Below are 19,331 nucleotides of genomic sequence, written 5' to 3' on the forward strand. Positions count from 1 at the left end.
TTCCACTCCTGTTAGATGAAGTGAATACAAAATACAAAGAATAATAGCATTATTAATAATAAACCTATTAGTAAGCCAGGTTTTTGTGGTCCAAATCGTTTTTCATTCATAGACGTTTAGGAACTGAGTCCTGAAATGAACAGCATTAGCAGTATAAACAGTCTCTCTGGATATTCATGTTGTTCATTTTAACTGTGAGACAGAAGCTAACATAACCAGCTGAAGTATCGATTGGGTTAAAAAGACAAATTAGGATTAAAATGTTTCCAAAAACTGGCACTGAAAAGCGGCAGTCTTGAAACTTACGAAGGTATAATTGCAAAAAAAACCTAATACCTAAAGGTTACATCAGAAAATCTGGTGCGAGGGTATGTGGATGTTTTGCACCACATTCAGAGCAACTACTGCAGAATGCATGAGCGTAATAGTTTCTTAAGTTGGGATTTATAGAATAGGACTTGTGCACCTGAAATAAATCATTTCAGAGGTGTAACTGTTGTCTTGTGTTTGTGGACGAGAAAAGTGCGCAATTGTTTTTTTCTGTGACTACAATTTTCCTGATCCTGATATGTGACTTTTCATCAATTGCAAATTCTACTGTCACATGCTCAGGTGTTTTGCATCAGATACCTGCGCACTTGGCCCCGCCCACTCAGACCTGCTTCATTCCCTTACAACCATGGCAGCAGAGACAGAGCGAGGAATACCTATAAGCGCAGTAAGTAAAACTTCATGTTATAACTTTAAGCAGCAAACTGCAAAGCATATATACTGTGGCCGAGAAGTGCAAAACAATACCAAAGCGATGTGTAGTCCCTGTGAGATTAAATAAACGTTCATACGTGCCTGAGTATACATATTTGGGTGATACACACAGTCATCATTTGTCCTTATTTGGCAACCATCAAGTAAAGTTGTCAGTGACATAATGTTGTTAAAGGACCTTGTTGAACAACAGATGAACATTCTGGGTATAACACTGCGTCCCTGAAATTGTCCGGTTTGTTCTAATCCACTTTAAAACGATAATGAAGTAGCAGTGTGTCGCCTGTAGATGGCGATGGTTAGTGTATAATGAAGCGACATTGATTTTTTAAGGTGGACCAAAAATTCTAGGATGAAACTTACGGACTTGTCAGTGTGTAAGTGTATAAGTTTTGTTTCATCGGAAATGAAACAGCTCTCTGGTAGTGTTATTTAAATGAGCCAGATTGTTTACGACCTCAAAGCACGTTATGATTGACCACAATGTATGCATATATAACACACACACGCAGACACTTGCACGCACACACACACACACGCGCACACAAAGAAAGAAATCAAAAACGTCCTGTTTTCTGACTTTTAGTGAGACTTCTTTTTCCTCGCAGCATGCTGTTTACGTAGTTGTGGTTAATCATAACGTGCTTTAAGGTCGTAAACAATTTGGCTCATTTAAATAACACTACCAGAGAGCTGTTTCTTTTCCGATGACACAAAACTTATACACTTACACACTAACAAGTCCGTAAGTTTCATCCTAGAATTTTTTGGTCCACCTTAAACAAATCAACGTCTCCTCATACACACACACACACACACACACACACACACACACACACACGTATATATGGCTTTTTGATAACTGGGCCAAGGCACAAGATGAAGAAGAGAAGCTTAATAAATGCTTAATGTGACATTGCAAGAGGTTTTACTAAACTTTATAGCACCAATTAACTATCTCTTTTTTCTTTTTCTTGAAGTTAAGACAAAAACACACAACTTGTCATGAGAAATGGATAATTAAATCATAATTTGTATCACATACTTTGTGCTTCAGTTTTGTGGTTTTTTGTGAGGTTAACTTTGGAGATATCATAGCATTGCAACATCCTCCATGTGTTTATTTCATCACTATTATTTTCAAATTTTCTACTGTATATGTCTAGGAGTGTAATTATAGCTTCTTCATGTAATATTTCCCTGATTAAAGGTTAGTCCACGTTATCTGCATACAAACTCTACAAGCCACACTGGGCCCTTCAGCGCTATAGCAGCCCTGATTGGTAAGTCACCATTCATTCCAGTTTTATTACTCTTTATGTCTGTTCGATCAGGTACTGGTACAAAACTATAATTGGCCTGCATATTAATGAGTAATATAACTTTGCCATTTTCTGAAAGACAGACCTGTTTTTTTTTGTTAATTCCTCAATTCCAATTTTTATTCTCATTCATTCACGTCATATAATTAAAAGCCATGTAATCAATTGAAATTTCATAAACACTACAGGGCACTAGATGACCAATCATAATATTAACATAAAAAGGAACAATCTAATTTATAACCTTTTTGAGCAAAAACTTTGGGATTTTGTAATGCTCTCCCACCCCACCCCCCATCTTCATTTCATTACTTCCTGCTTTAGCATTATTGATGGCTTTACACGTTCAAGGCATCCATAACAGAACAATAATGGTGTGTACTATATTCTTTCTCCTCTAAATGCCCATCAATATCAGGATTCAACATTTGGAATTTTATTCTGGCATTTCCATCTGTAATTCTGAACATGTTACAGCATTATCTGTAAATATACAGTAAACATACAGTATATTCACTATCCAATATTTTACACTCATTTAATTTCATTTACTAGTAATCAGTAGTCATAAAATATATGCAAGGGATTCTGGTGTGTGTGACAAGAACCTGATTTGCAGCATGGGGAATAAAATGTTCAGCTGAATGAACTTATGCAAATCAGAGGCAACAACTGAGTCGATCCATTCATGACTCCAGAGGGAGTTTGTTTTGGCATTTGTTTGCATTTTTCAAATGCCTTTTACAGCTAACTGGGAATCCAAACACTCCTGAGAAGTGGGAATCAGGCAAGTAGTATGAGTGATAGTATTTAAGTTTTTGCTGTATTTCTTCTATATTGACAGACAATGCTTATGACCCAGATGTCAGTGCAAAGCAAATTTGGATAGATAAAACAGTGTTCAAAGGCCAGGACTGCCTCATCTTCATGGATAATGGAAAAGGCATGGATTATGACAAGATGCACAAAATGCTCAGGTAGGGGAGTGTTTATGGAGCCTACATTATCCATATTGTCCAAGTTGTCCATATGGATAAAGTTTTTACTTTAACTGCTGTTTTTTAATTAAAGGGACACATATCCAGTGATTCATATTCTCTCTATCTCCATTAATATCTCTCTCTCTCTCTCTCTCTCTCTCTCTCTCTCTCTCTCTCTCTCTCTCTCTCTCTCTTAGTTTTGGCTTCAGTGATAAGCAAGCAGTAAATGGCCATGTTCCAGTTGGTCTTTATGGTAACGGGTTTAAGTCCGGCTCCATGCGCTTGGGGAAGGATGCTATCGTGTTCTCAAAGAAAGACAACACCATGTGTGTGGGTCTTCTGTCACAGACTTACCTCGAGAGGACAGGAGCACAGAATGTCATAGTGCCTATTGTCGCATTCACAACCGCTGAACAGACTGATATCCTATTTGTAGAGAGATTATAGAGAACTTTTGATTGGTGATGTGAGTGGATATGTGCATTGAACAAGAATTTCATAAAGCAGAAATGTTTACTACTACAGAAGAAAGAAGTAATGAATAGAAAACAGTAACTGCATATAACAAGGTTTTCACCCTATTCACTAATATCATGGTATCACTTATGAATATTTAAATGCTTTCTGAGAGTTTAAATGTTCTTCTGTACAGTTTGGTCCTTAACCTTTTGCTTACTCGGTGGTCCACGGAAGTATGAAGAGTGTCTCCATGATATTCTCACCCATTCTTTGTTTAGCACTAAGGAAGAACTGCAAACTGAGTTCAGTGCCATTAATGGCCCATTCGGCACCAACTCCACTGGAACTCGCATAATCATCTGGAACCTTCGCAGGTAACCATGATGAAAGAGAGAGAAAGAAATAGGGGATAAAACACAGAAAAGTGGATAGAAAGTACAGAAGCACTGTAGTTTATACCTTTGTCATGTTTAGTTTACAAATGTAATGTTGAATACATTGTAGACCACACTGATTGATAAAGAGCAATGAGCAGTAAGAAGATTCTGGGTTAAATTATACATTTATCACAACATTATTTTCATATCATCATTACATTTACAGTTCAGATATGTTTATTAAATGTTTGTCATTGATTGTCAGGTGCTCTGTAAATGTCAGGTGCTCTTTACTGGATTTTCCGATAATTACCTTTGTTCTGCCTTAGAATGTCCTCGGGTGAATTGGAATTTGACTTCTTGAAGGATCGCTATGATATCCGGCTCCCTGTTGATGTTAATGAAGGCAGCAAAGAGCCAAACAAGGAGCCAGAGAGCCAGATATCACCACCTAAGAGTGAATATTCACTGCGGGTGAGATTTAAACCACTGAATATTAAAATCATTCATTTTCCTCATTTGCCAGCTCACTGAGGTATCAGTGCTGACCGCATGGTCACATTTGTGTTTTTTATTTTAATTCAGGCATACTGCAGTATCTTGTACCTAAAGCCTAAAATGCAGATTATTATACGTGGGCAGAAGGTGAAATCTCAGCTCATCTCCAAAAGCCTAGCATTTAGCATTAAGGACATGTACAAACCCACATTTCTCGTATCCTTTTGCCAAATATTTGCTATAATATATAGTGTGTGTTATATGATATCTGTTGAATAACTAAGATATTATTACTGTATAATGAAACAGATTTAATATTTTTATGGCATGATCCTTAAGTTTTTGTCTCAGAAAACGGGAATTAAAATCACCTTTGGCTTCAACACAATAAGCAAAGAACATTATGGATTGATGATGTACCACAACAACCGCCTCATCAAAGCCTATGAACCTGCTGCCTGTCAGCGTAAGGTAAAGATAAGAGTTTTTAGTCCCTAACACAAGAACGCAGGACTAATTTTAAATTTGAGAAGTTGGGAAGAAAAAAGTTGGGAAGAAAAATGAAAGCTAACTATACTGAAAAATGTTACAGTTTAATGGTTGTACTGTATGTATAGCCACCATGCACACATTTATCTACAGCTAGAGGCTAGCAAAGTTTTTATGACATGAGAGTAGACAGGACCCAACCAGGGACCCTGGAGTGTTTGAGGTAGCAGTAAACCATGCTCTTAGTTATTTTATGACTAGATTCTAACAAAGGATACATCTAGGTTCTTTTATATATAGGAACATTTACCTAAGTCTCTTTCAATAAATACATTGATACTTGTCTGCTAGACTAATAACACCACATAATTCACATCATGTTTACATTGTTTTTTGTGTTCTGTTACCAGGCCAACAAAACAGGAATGCGAGTTATTGGGGTAATAGAATGTGACTACCTAACACCAATGCACAACAAACAGGACTTTGAGAAGACAGAAGAATACAGGTGTGTATAGTTATTGTTTCAGGTGTATTGTTATTGTTGTCAGAGGCCGTAATAGGTAAAAACAATACTTAACAATGCCCACAGTGAAAAGACTACATTTTGCATAGAATCACATTTTTAGATTAGATTATATTAGATACAACTTTGTCATTACACATGTACAAGTACAAGGCAACGAAATGTAGTTTAGGTCTAACCAGAGTGCAATAGTAGCAAGTGCAGGATATACAGTTTTTTACAAGATATTTAAATAAGTGGTAATATGGAAGTGATTTACAGATGTGTGTGTACTATGAACATAATATACAGATTTACAGAAGGATATGTGCTGTACCAAAATATATGGCTATTACTATAAACATTAATTTACAGATATGTATGTTATATAAATATGATGTACAAATGAATATATATGTACTATGAATATAATATACAGATGAATATATATGTGCTATGAATAAAAATATACAGATGGATATATATATATATATATATATATATATATATATATATATATATATATATCATCGCTGTCCGGCGGAATCCTCGTATCTCCAAAACCATTTTTTTTTTCAGGAAATTAAAAAAACTATTTAAAGGTTTATTTTAAAGGTTTAAGAGCTATAAGTGATGCAATACAAAACACGATAAGCTGATTATGCTGTCTAATAGGTGGAAATTACTCGCAAACTTACCTTCGTGGCTCACAGGTTTCTTTCTGCACAGAAGCATTACAGCTATCGATTTTTAACAAAACAGGCCTACTCAAATGTATCTAACCTAACTATTTTCACTTGTTAGTGTCCAAAAAACATGCCAAAATATGCCGCGAAGATCTCCCGCGGAGTGAAGAAGAGGTGGAGTTACGAGATTTCTCAGACAGTTTAAGTGTCCAGTGGAGTTAAGAGATTTGCGCTCAAGCTATTTTCAAGACTTTAGATTGGTTAATAAGTTGTAAAAATAACAGACCCACGTGGGGACTGACCAATAGCATCTATATGTGAAAAAATATGAAATTGACTAAATTTGGACATAGGAGGTTTCCGCCCGACAGCGACGATATGTACTATGTATATAATATACAGACGTCTATTACTATAAACTAAAATTTACAGAAGGTTATGTGCTATAAACAATATATTATTACTATAACCGAAATATACAGGGGGATATGTACTATGAACATAATAATATCAGGTGGGTATATACAGTACAATGTAAGGCAATGGTGAGCAGCAATGCAAAAAAAAGAAGAGCAAGTGTGCAAATGAGCATAGTTTTATGTAACAGTCCATTAGTGCAATAACGAATTGTGGGGTGAGAAATGAGCAAAACTAATCAGTGATAAGTTTTTGTGTAGACAGTCCATTAGTGCAGTAACAAGGTGTGTGTGTGTGTGGCAGTAGAATGAAGGACAGTATAATCAGTGAGTGGCAGAGTTCAATAAAGAGACAGCTCTAGGAAAAAAGCTGTTCTTTAGTCGGCTGGTTATGGTCTGGAGGAAACGCCTGCCACCTGAAACGCCTGCCAGAGGGCAGAAGTGAAAACAGTCTGTGGGCGGGATGAGAGGAGTCCTTAAGAATGCTGCGAGCTCGATGCAGACAGCATTTCTTGTGGATGTCCTCCATGGCAGGAAGTGGAGTTCCTGTGATGCGCTGGGCGGTTTTCACCGCCCGCTGCAATGCCCTACGCTCTGCAACAGAGCAGCTCCCATACCAGACTGTGACACAGCTGGTCAGGATGCTTTCTATCGCACAGCGATAGAAGTTCACCAGGATGTCCGAGGAGAGCTGATTTTTCTTTAGTGTCCTCAGGAAAGAGAGCCGCTGGTGAGCCTTCTTGGCCAGGCTGGAGGTGTTGGTAGTCCAGGACAGGTCCGCCGAGATGTGGATCCCCAGGAACTTGAAACTGGAAACGCGTTCAACAGCCATCCCATTGATGTGGATGTTGTCGTGTGTGCCTCCTGTCTCTTTCCTGAAGTCCACAATGAGCTCCTTTGTTTTGGAGGTGTTAAGGAGCAAGTTATTGTCATTGCATCATGTGGCTATGTGCTGGATCTCCTCCCTGTAGGCAGTCTCATCATTGTTGGTGATGAGACCGATCACTGTAGTGTCATCTGCAAACTTGATGATGGAGTTAGATCTATTCAAAGGCCTGCAGTCGGAGGTGAAGAGGGAGTAGAGGAAGGGGCTCAGCACACAGCCCTGTGGTACACCAGTGTTGAGTGTGATGGTGTTGGAGCAGATGGAGCCTGATCGAACCTGCTGGTGTCTGTTGGTCAGGAAGTCCATGATCCAGTTGCAAGTTGTGGTGTTAATGCCCAGATCCACTAATTTGGCTATTAACTTGGATGGAATGATGGTGTTAAATGCTGAGCTGAAGTCAACAAACAGCATACGTGCATAAGTGTTCTTATTATCCAAGTGTGTGAGCACAGAGTGTAGTGCCATGGAAACTGCATCTTCTGTGCTCCTATTTCTGCGGTAGGCAAACTGGTGAGAGTCCAATGTGGATGGCAGAGAGTCCTTCAGGTGTGCCAGGACAAGCCGCTCAAAGCACTTCATGACAATGGGAGTCCGTGCTACAGGGCGGTAGTCGTTCGGGCACGTTGAGCTGTGTTTTGGCACTGGCACAATGGAAGTGCATTTAAAGCAAGTAGGAACAGCTGCTTGGGCAAGAAGTCTGTGAAGACCCCAGCAAGCTGCTCAGCACAAGCCCTGAGTACGCATCCAGGGATGTTGTCCAGCGGCTTTGTGTGCGCTGATCCAGCTCAGTGCGTTGCAGACATCAGTGGAGGAGAGTACGATTGGAGGGTGGTCAGCCGAGGGTTTGAGCTTGGTGGCAGTTTCTCTGTTGTCTCTCTCAAAGCGAGCATAAAAGTCATTAAGCTCGTTCAAGAAGAGGACATCCGCTTGTAGCAGTGCTTGGCCTCTTTGATGCCCCTCTTCAGGTTAGCTCTGAATGTGCTGTAGGCCTGTACGTTGCCTGATCTGAAGGCAGTATTGCGTGCCTTCAACAGGAGGCGCACCTCCTTGTTCATCCATGGCTTCTGATTTGGGTATATGATGATCTGTTTCTTAGTAGTGACACTGTCTATGGTGGTATTGATGTAATCCAGTACAGAGGAGGTGTAACCATTGTAATCAATGTCTGTGTGAGTGTCACTGGTGGCCTGAGATGCAAATGTACTCCAGTCTGTGTGTTGAAACCTTTCCTGGAGTGTGAAATCTGCTTCTGTGGGCCAGACCTTAATGGTTCTCCCTGATGGCTTCACTCGATTGATGAGGGATGCATAGTTGGGGGTGAGGAACAAAGAAAGGTGATCTGACTGTCCCAGGTGGGGGAGGGGGGTCGCAACGTAAGCCCCAGCCATGTTTTTGTATACATGGTCTAAGGTTTTGTTCCCTCTGGTGTGACAGTAAACATGCTGGTGAAATTTGGGGAGCACTGCCTTTAAGTTTGAGTGATTAAAATCACCTGCAACAATAAACGCAGCTTCCGGATGAACAGTCTGTTGTTTACTAATTTCAATAGTAAACAGTAATGGTGAGCTAAATTGATGGTTATGACTAGACAGGTTTTACTATATTGGCAGGGCTCTCAAGTTTTGAATACAGGCAAGAGTGACATCTCCAACCCCCCACCCAAACGCAACAATGGGCCAAACGGGCACCTTCTCTGAGCCTGCATCCTGCAACCTGGCCTTTTTCAGGGGCCTTCCTCTCATGGCAAATGAGAGAATGCTTAGTTGCCTTTTAGTTGGCATCTTTGAAAGACAGATGCAATGATTAATGCATCCATGGGCAGGATATTAAATATGACATGATTTTAAAAGTGACGGATGACATTGACGATGCAATACACTTTACTTTATTCAGTGCTAATAAAATTATTAAGCCTATTTGGAGAGAGATTTTTAATGTGACAAAATGTCAGTCATCGTGTGATAATGAAAATATGACTAGGCCTAGACCAGTGGTTCTCAAACTTTTTGGACTGGAACTAAGGTGTCCCTTGTACACAGTGCATCCCTACTTGCCCCTCAAAAGAAAATTCATGACATAAAATATTCCAAAACTTAATATTTGAATTAAACAAAGCATATCAAATTATAGTAGTTAGTAGCCTTATTTTTCTGAGATTTAATTACACAGAATTTATGACAAATTCATTATTTTATAAAATGTCATAAAACCAGGGCCCCCTGGCACCATCTCAGGGCCCCCAGTTTCAGAACCAGGGGCCTAGACTACTTGTTCTGAGCAGGTGTTGTCAGTGAACAGGCTGTAAAACTCTTGGCTAAGTTACAGACACTCATAAGAAACTGATGCTGATTATCTGGGAAACATCTCTAACAGCAGTCAAAATGTCATTGTTTGTGTCAAACAAGTTGTGAATTTGTTGTAACATTAAAACAGGAGATAATGACTTACTCTATGCTCAAAGTGATGCTCGCAGCTCCAGTGGTTTTCTCTGTGGGTGAACAAGGATGATGCTGAACAATTCCAGGATATGCTTCTTTTCATTGGTTGTTGCGTTAAATCTTACCCAGATACAATAGTGCTATTTTCTGATTGGCATAAACCTTCACAGTGAATGATCAGGATTTACCAAGTGATTTTGTTTTAACTGCCCTTGAGGAACATGCAACTTCCCTCCTTTCTTTGAAATTTGGCACTATTTAATGACATTATATGTACATACTCGTAAACACTTCCCTGTGCTCTTACACCTAACTAAATCACGTGTTTTAGACACATTGGTGATTGGTGTTTGGTGTAATGGTTTTTACCGATTACATAACCAGTGATCAATTTTCACAAGCCTGAAGCTTTCCATCTCATCTCACTTACCTTAATCCATGTTGCTAAGATATTTTTATCAAGTGTATTTGCAATAATGATATCTCAAAGCCCCTATCAAATCTAGACACTGGAGAAGCTTTTGGCCTTGTGCATTATGTCTGGCTGCCAAGTCTTTAGTAATGAGGTAACTGAGGTTAGTGGAATTTTGTGGTTAGCCATTAGCTCTTAGCCAGAGTTGTAATGTAACAGAGTATAAATATTTCGGTACTGTACTTGAGTAGAAATTTCACGTATCTGTACTTTACTTCGCTATTTAAATTTGTCAACTTTCACTTTTACTCCACTACATTTCCTAGATAAAATGTATACTTTTACTCTGATATATTTCCACTAAGCATCTTCGATACTTGTTACTACAAAATAAAATCAGAAGGAATGTGTGCGACTGCAATAAGGGAGGTTTGGCGAATCACTGCTCCTAGATTGCATTACGCAGCTCCGCACGCTCTATTTCAGCGTATTGTTGACAAAGGAGGAGGAAGCACAACTGAAACCGCCATGGTAGCACCTACTGGAGGACCTCCCTTTATCGTAGACGACCACCACGACGATAGTGGTGACCTCGGTGAACAGGGTGAAGAAGATAACGTTATACACCCGTGGCTGTATTTGCAAGAAATGTTTCTGTACATTGGAATGAAATGTTCTTCCTACCGGATGAAGTGCCTCTTATGCCTACCAAAAATCACTGAAATTTTACTTTTTACTTTTACTTCAAATACTTAAGTACATTAAATATCAGAAAATTACTTTTGATACTTAAGTGCAGTATATATCAGATACTTTAAGGCTTTTACTTGAGTAATATTCTAAAAGGGAACTTTTACTTCTACCAAAGTCTTTTTCTAGTACGATACTTGTACTTTTACTCAAGTATTGCTTTCTAGTACTTTATACAACACTGCTCTTAGCTCAATCATTTAATGTCTTCTTCATTAAGGTGATAATTATTGCACACTACACTACACACTATGGAATATGTGCATGTTAACAAGAGATTCTAATAGCTGGGTCATGGTGTGACCTTGTTTAAATACAAGCATTATCAGCTGCTTACACTGGTTTCTCTTCTGCCATCAAGTGTACAACTATAGTATTATAGCATTCATTGGTGGAGTCTTCTGTTACACACAGTCTTGGATGCAGTTTGCCAAACTGTGGTTTTAGGCAAGAGTCCTAGCTTATTAATGTGATTGATGTATGATCAGTGTTTTGAGTATGGGAGTGAATCTGATGTAGTAAATGCTTTTTGTTCTCTGCAGGAAAACTATACAAAATGTAAGTACTAAGCTTGAGGAATATTGGAAGGAAGTCCGCTATAGAAGTCAGAAATCCAACTGCAGTGTACCTGTTGAAGATGATGTGTGAGTAATTAACACACACACACACACACACACACACACAAAATTGTGTTTATCTACTTGTCACAAAAAAAATCTGTGCACAGATGCTTTATTTGCATATATTATTCGTTGTGGAGAAAATTGTTAACAGTGAACACAGCTCCAGGGTCCTCCATTGTTTTGCATTGTCATGCTCTCTCTGTCCACATAAGTTTTCTCTAAGTTGGCTGGTTTCCCTCCACCTCTCAACACATGCCAGTTTGGGGAGTGGGATGTCAGTATGCCAGTAGTTGCAATGTTTATCTTCCTACTCTGGATGTTTTCCCACCCCACATTCAGTGACATGTAGTAATGGTAATCTTACCTGATTTACCCAAAAGTATGCAAGCACTGTACTGATAGGACTATTTGGACACATTCTCTGAAACAGAGCAGTGGAAGATTGATAAAAGGATAGAGGAGGTTTATGAGAATATAAATACATAAAAGTCTGTGTGTATGTGGACTTGCAGGAAGAAACCAGATCAAAACTGGGTGCAGTGTGAGCAGTGTATAAATTGGCGAAAACTTCCTGATGGAATTGATTTATCACAGCTTCCTTATCCATGGTTCTGCTACATCAGAGTTCACTAACAGGCGGACCGCGGTCCGGGTCCAGACCCAGAAGCTGTCCAATCCGGACCCGGACCTACAGCCAAAACAAAAGGTTTAAATTAAATTAGGTCTGATTTAAAACTTGACGGGGCGCTGCTATTTTAATCGGCGCAGCTTTTGCAATCTTTACGGTAGTGGTAGTGGAAACGCACAGACCAATTACATTAGCGAGTTAAGCTATCACACGTGATACCACTCAGCCAATCAAGTCTGTGCATTCCTGAAGTAAACCCTGCGACTCAACAGCGCAAGACAGATGAGAGAGAATTAGAGTAAAGTTACACATGGAAGAAAGATAGCGATACATGTAGAAAACAAAGCGAGAGAAACAGAGGAGTGAGACGGAGAAAGGGAGAGAAACAGACGAGTGAGACGGAGAAAGGGAGAGAAACAGACGAGTGAGACGGAGAAAGGGAGAGAAACAGACGAGTAAGACAGAGACTGATTTCTGTTCACACTTCACCAGCGTGCCTCATATTAAAAGTGGCAATGTGAAACGCCATTATGAGACAAAACAGAAAGGTTTTGAACAAACATATCCACTCAAATGAGACAGCTTTCCCAGGTCTGAGGAAAGTAGTGCTATACATCCTGAACATGTTTGGCTCTACATACAACTGTGAGGCAGCGTTCACTACAATGAACATAATCAAATCTAAATACTGTTCCAAACTCACTAATGAGCACCTCCACTTGTGTATGAGAATGGCCCTGACTCCGTTCAAGCCCAGGTTTAACATCCTGCCAAGCCAAGCCAGAGCTCAGTTCTCTCACTGAGATATAAAAGGGAAAGTTAAGCACTTTATTTAAACATGCACAATTTTCACATTTTATTTATTTTCTCTTATTTTGAAATGTATCCCTACTTTTATTTAATGAGAGAACGTTATACATATCTACAATCATACATATGTTCAGTTCTATGTTACGGGACAATAAATATTAGTAATATTATAAATAAGTTTTTGAATTGTACTGAATTTATTTGATTTGACAGTCAGGTATTGATTGCTTGCAGATGTTGATACAACTACTAGGCTACTTAAATATATATCACACTACATTATGATATTACATTATGACATTATGATCTTCCGGACCTTTGCTTCAAGAAATTTTCTCTTACTGGACCTCTTTAAATTTTAGTTGAATATCTCTGTGCTACATGAATCCTGATCCCCAGTTCAGGTGTGTTTGTGCATAAGTCTGTGTATGTCTGTTTGTGTGTTTCCCTGTTCCCATGTGAGTGTTTCTTTCTTTGTGTGTGTGTGTGTGTTTGTAGAGATACGGATGTGCTCAAAAGTTTGTATAACGGGAGAATTTTCAAGGTGTACCATTTTTTTTTTTTTAAGAAAACATGAGCAAGAAGGCAAAGCAAATGTATTTTATTTCTTTCTCAATTAATTTGTACGGCATAACAGAATGGCAAAAGCATCAAACGAAACATAACATAAAAAAGAAAATAAGGAATTAATACCTGTTCAAAAGTTTGCATACCTATAGTTCTTAATATTGTGTATTGCCCCCTTTAGCATCAATGATAATATGCATTCTTTTGTAATAATTGTGCATGAGGTCCTTAATTCTCTCAAATGGTATAGCTGCTAATTCTTCTTGGAAAATGCTTCCAGTTCCTGTTAATTGTTTGGTTGTCTTGCACAAACTGCATTTTTGAGATCTCCCTAAAATGGTTCAATGATTTTGAGGTCGGGAGACTGTGATGGCTGGTCCAGAACCTTCACCTTTTTCTGCTCTAGCCATCGGAGGGTCAACCTTGCCTTGTGCTTTGGATGATTGTCATGTTGGAACATCCAAGAGCTTCCCATGAGCAGCTTTCATGCTGTAAAATACAAATTGTCTGCCAGTGTTTTCAGATAACATGCTGCATTTATCTTGCCATCAGTTTTTACTAACTTTCCTGTGACAGCTCACACAGCCCCAAAATATAAGAGATTCACCACCATGCTTTACAGTAGGGATGGTGTACTTTTCACTGTAGGCCTCAATGACTCTCCAAACATAGTGTTTATGGTTGTGACTATAAAGTTCATCTATGGTCCCATTACTCTAATGACTCTTAATGGCCTTTTTGTGGCATGAGTGCAGTAACTGCTTTCTCCTAGCAACTTGACAATGTGGGTCATTTGTGTTCGAGTACCTCCTTATTGTGCTCCTTCAATCAACGGCACCACTTTTTCCAGAGCAGCCTGTATTTCTCTGTGTGTTTATAATGTGGCCAAACATTCAATGATATGTAAACTTTTGATCAGGGTTGTTTAGGTGATTTCAGTTATCATTGTTTTAAAAAGGAGTCAAACAACTATGTGATAATTAATGACTGCACGTGACCACTATCCTTAAATAAAAAAAACATATTTTCATTATTAGTCATATTTTCCACATAAATGCAAACTTTTGAGCACAACTGTATATAACATGGAGAAAAAAGATCATAATACTGTACATTTTGATCATGGTTTACAATTAATGGCTAAAATATTTGGACCCTTGAAAATTACAGTTAAATGTGATTCTTCCACAAACATTCCCAGAAAAGAAGCACATAATTGTCTAGAATGTCTTTGTATGCAGTAACATTAAGGCTTCCATTGACTGGAACTAAGGTGTCTAGCCCAAACCTGTTTCAGCATGACAATTGCACTGTGCATAAAGCACAAATCCATAAAAATATTGTTGGCCTTCCACAGAACTCCAACAACACAGAATATTTATGGGAGGAATTGTAATGCTCAATGCAACCCGGGTTAGAATGCTTTTGTGGCGTAATGAGCTGCGCTTCAAAATCTAGTTGAAATACTTCCCAGTGTGGAGGTTATTACAACAAAGGGAATAAATCTGGAATGTAGAATATATTAAGAACTGGGGTTAATTCACAAGGAAAGATTGCACTGCAATAATTTGTACAAAATTAATTGTTATTTATAGAGTATATACAGTAATGTGTATCAGCTTTCTCATGTGAGTGCGTAATTCTCTCAGGAGTTGTACAGTTGAAGAGGAGCCAGAGGATGAGGATGATGAACCCGGATACCATAAAGCTTACAAACAGGAGTGAGTAATACAACCTGTTGTTTACAACATAAATACAAGCCTCTCTGCCTTTATGAATTTTAGGAATTATGTGTAGGGATTCTGGGATGAGAGTGCTAAATCTAGATTATTATAATCTGTAATTTAATAAGTAATGTAATAAGTGCACGTTAACAAGAGATTCTAATGGCTGGGTCTTGGTGTGACCTTGTTTAAAAACAAGCATTTCCAAATGTATCTCCAAAATCAGCTGCTTACACTATTTTCTCTTCTGTGTATGGGAGTGCATCTGGTGTAATTAATGTTTTTTATTCTCTGCAGGAAAACTATACAAAATGTAAGTACTAAGCTTGAGGAATATTGGAAGGAAGTCCGCTATAGACGTCAGAAATCCAATTGCAGTGTACCTGATGAAGATGATGTGTGAGTAATTAAAACACACACTCACACACATGCAATTGTGATTATCTACTTGTCACAAAAAAATCTGCTTTATTTGCATATATAATTTGTTGTGGAGAAAATTGTTAATAGTGAACACAGCTCCAGGGTCCTCCATTGTTTTGCATTTTCTTCCTCTGTCCACATAAGTTTTCTTATTTGCAGGAAGAATCCAGATCAAATCTGGCTGCAGTGTGATGATTGTAGGAATTTTCGAAAACTTCCCGATGGCATTGATTGGTCTCAGCTTCCAGATCAGTGGTTCTGCTACATGAACCCTGATCCCCAGTTCAGGTGTGTTTGTGTCTGCATAAGTCTGTGTATGTCTATTTTTGTGTGTTTCCCTGTTTCCATGTGAGTGTTTCTGTCTTTTTGTGTTTAAAAACTAGGTTTAAGTCACAAGGAAAAATTGCACTGCAATCATTTTTTACAAAATTAATTGTTATTTATAGGGTATATACAGTGGTGTGTATTAGCTTACTCATGTGAGTGCGTAATTCTCTCAGGAGTTGTACAGTTGAAGAGGAGCCAGAGGATTCGGAGGTTGAACAACCCAGAAACCAGAAAACTTACAAACAGGAGTGAGTAATACAACCTGTTGTTTACAATAAACATATATGTTTCATATAATGTTATATATAATCTTGCATGTGTTTTGAAACAGTGAGAAAAATCAGAAGTTGCAAAAGGAGAAGAACAGAGAGCAGGTGTGTTATGTTTTAACTTGATTTGTCAAGTGTCTTTTTGTTTTCTCCCTGTATAGATCCAGTAAAACACTTCATTTCTATCTGGCATTTGGGTTCAATCTGAGCCACATAGCACCTGAAGCAATCAGAGTGACTATAGAATGGGACTTATAAAGATGCACAAATGTTGTTGCAGCATATTGCCGTTTTCAGGAACTGAAATTCATTTGTGCTGAGTGCACATCACATTTTGGGATTGCTAAATGATGCAAGGACGTTTACCAGATTAAAGCGCATTTCTGCTAGCATTAAGCAGAACTGAAATACGTCACCATTACTCTGGTTACGAGAATCGATTCAATGATAATGATAGCAGGTGACAGTAAATGGATATGAATTCTGATGATGCTGATGTTAGCTTTGACCAAATAAAATGCTGATCTCTTAAAGACACAGCAGGACCTTATGTGCCAGCTGAAACTTGACATGAGAAGATTTATGTCAGACTTTTTCAGAACTAAGGCAGCATTTGCAAGACTTAGTTTTGTACCTACATTTTGGAAACCTCTAAGTTTGTATGATAACTTAGGGTATGCTGTGGACTGCTTATGAAAAGAAGTAAAAGCATTAATGAATTAACAGGCAGAAATCACAATACACATGCAGTAGGCTTGCGTGTCAAATATCCTAGAACCTACCCCACATTTTAGGAACTGCTTTTATAACATACTCTCTGTCTTAACAGAGCCCTGTTGAAGGAACACCTGACTCCCTCCTCAACTCCAATCCCCAGAGACATGCAAGTGAGGACCTATTTTTCATGTGTGCATATATATACAGTATGTCTCTTTATTTATTGGTTTCAGGTATTACCAGTGTGAATCTGTCATTACCTGTACAGGCTTCTGGTCTCATCGAGTCCCCATTCACTGGCCATTTTCATCAAGGTAATGGCATCTATCATTCACCATGTCTCCTGCTCCTTCACAATTACATGGCATTAAGAAAATCGAAATGATTGAATTTCCCCTTAATTTCAGGAAGAAGAGAGCCATGGGCCCAAGCCAGGAGAATGAAGAAATGAAGAGAGCCAGAATAAGAGACTGTTTTGGCAGCAACACACTAAGCAGGCCATCAACATCCACAGCCTCACCTGAGTTCTGTTCCTCACCAATCCTAGACAATCGTGATGGTAATGGTGATCAAGCAGCATGGAAAGATAACAAAACAGCTTTTCTCCTTAGATACCCAGCTTTGAAGCTGGAAAAGAAGGATACAGAAAAGATGGAAAAAGAAAAGTGGAGCAAAAATGAAAAAAATGATAGCAATCCTTCTGAACACACACAGGTGGAGAGTCTAGAAAAGGTGCATTACAATTTGTCAACCTCCTGTGAGAGCCTGAAGAAAGCTTTAGATGACATGAAGAGAGAAATTGAAAAGGTCAAGCTATTTGCAGAAGATCAAGTGTTCCAGACAAATTTTCCTATATGCTCCCATGAAGAAAGTACAGCAACTGCAGCAGAAGCCTCCAACTCAGGAAGAGGGACAGATAACAGTAACCTACAGACAGACAAGTAAGAGTTCTACTCTAGAGCAGCACATTACCAATAATATCTTTTATTATATAGCTGTATGAATGTACAATTTGTGCAGTTCAAAATGATATAAAACTGTAATTATGTGGCTTTTGAGACAGAACCCATAGCATTGACTTGTAACACAAATAACTCAAATAGAGTTTCTCCTCTTTTAGACTCAAATTAAGAGAACTCAGACAAACATTGGCCCGTCTGCTGGTCACTCTCGCCCCTGATCTGGACCTTCAGCTGGTGAATTACGATTGCGATGCCATTGATGAGATTCTCGTTCAGGTTGTAAATGAGATCTCCCCTACAGAGACGGCCTCTACATAGAAAAAATGGTGACCAGAAGAGCAAAAACCTTCAAGCCACATTAATCATTTGGTTGTTTTAATGCATAAATAACTACATACACTGTTGATTTTGACAAAACATTAAGATTTTTATTGCATGGCTTGTGTTTGATTAAGTGGAATGTTAGAAATTGATTTGGACCCAAGTTTACCATCAATAACATTTAATTACGTTTATATAATTAATTCATGTGTCTATACAATCAAGAAAACAAATTATCTTACTATAAATGTTTTCTTAAAGATTCAAAATTATTCATTCTTTTGTAATGCCTAAATTTTTCAATGTTTCTTTTTTCTTATTTTATTATCCTCCTGGTATGTTTTTGTAACTGTCTATTCATAAATGAGGGCATGGTACACAAAAAATGTTTTACTTCTTTTTTCCCTTTTTGTGGTTTCCTTCACTATGGTTACTGACTTCCTGTTTCTGCCAATGCTTGTGCACCATCAAAGAAGTGTCCATTGTTATGCACATCAGTGTAGGATATATCCTGTTATCATTCAAGACTTTAGAGTTTGATGTAAAGTCTACAAACTTTCTAAAAACTAGTCATTTTCTTGCAAAATATTATCAATAAATATACCCACTCCTATTGAGATGCATCATTTCTTAAGACGCATCATTTCTTTCCATTTAATTACTCTTCCATTTATACCCATTTAAATTTTTACTTTTTAAATTCCTATTACAAAAGAACATTTCAGGCACCATATGCGCTAACACATGGTATTGTTAAGTATGTTTTTGTTTTTTAAAACTGCATTTTGTATTTATAAAAATTAAATCTAATTTTTCAACCTCATTCTTAAGTTCTGAAAATTTTATTCTCTATTTACTGATAGATGGATGTTCTTTTGTTGTTATTGCATACTGCAAAGAAAAAAAAATCTGTACACAATGACAGATTTTTCCTTGTCCACTACAGTCAGAAATTAAACAAAAGGGCATAAATCTGA

General features: G+C 38.1%; 2 protein-coding genes across 5 annotated transcripts in view; both read left to right on the forward strand.

The window, feature by feature from the left end:
- LOC132849973 (MORC family CW-type zinc finger protein 3-like) overlaps positions 1 to 19,331 on the forward strand; it is a 62,783-nt gene that overhangs the window by 21,366 nt on the left and 22,086 nt on the right. The window lies entirely within an intron of this gene.
- On the forward strand, positions 566 to 19,038 carry LOC132849977 (MORC family CW-type zinc finger protein 3-like). Its single transcript, XM_060876028.1, has 19 exons — positions 566 to 718; positions 1,976 to 2,048; positions 2,932 to 3,064; positions 3,265 to 3,488; positions 3,741 to 3,900; positions 4,233 to 4,377; positions 4,489 to 4,617; positions 4,753 to 4,872; positions 5,301 to 5,398; positions 11,526 to 11,627; positions 15,261 to 15,332; positions 15,633 to 15,734; positions 15,918 to 16,046; positions 16,259 to 16,333; positions 16,417 to 16,459; positions 17,184 to 17,241; positions 17,340 to 17,385; positions 17,479 to 18,012; positions 18,192 to 19,038. Exons 1-19 carry the CDS (start codon positions 605 to 607, stop codon positions 18,349 to 18,351), a joined length of 2,517 nt encoding a protein of 838 aa, XP_060732011.1. The 5' UTR covers positions 566 to 604; the 3' UTR covers positions 18,352 to 19,038.

The sequence above is a fragment of the Tachysurus vachellii genome, chromosome 8 (genome assembly GCF_030014155.1).
Source record: "Tachysurus vachellii isolate PV-2020 chromosome 8, HZAU_Pvac_v1, whole genome shotgun sequence".
Taxonomy (NCBI): domain Eukaryota; kingdom Metazoa; phylum Chordata; class Actinopteri; order Siluriformes; family Bagridae; genus Tachysurus; species Tachysurus vachellii.

Coding starts and splice junctions, on each gene's coding strand:
- LOC132849977 (XM_060876028.1), top strand. CDS start 605: ATGCTCAGGTGTTTTGCATCAGATACCTGCGCACTTGGCCCCGCCCAC. Junction 5,399..11,525: donor GAGAAGACAGAAGAATACAG/GTGTGTATAGTT, acceptor TGTTCTCTGCAG/GAAAACTATACAAAATGTAA. Junction 17,386..17,478: donor CACTGGCCATTTTCATCAAG/GTAATGGCATCT, acceptor CCTTAATTTCAG/GAAGAAGAGAGCCATGGGCC.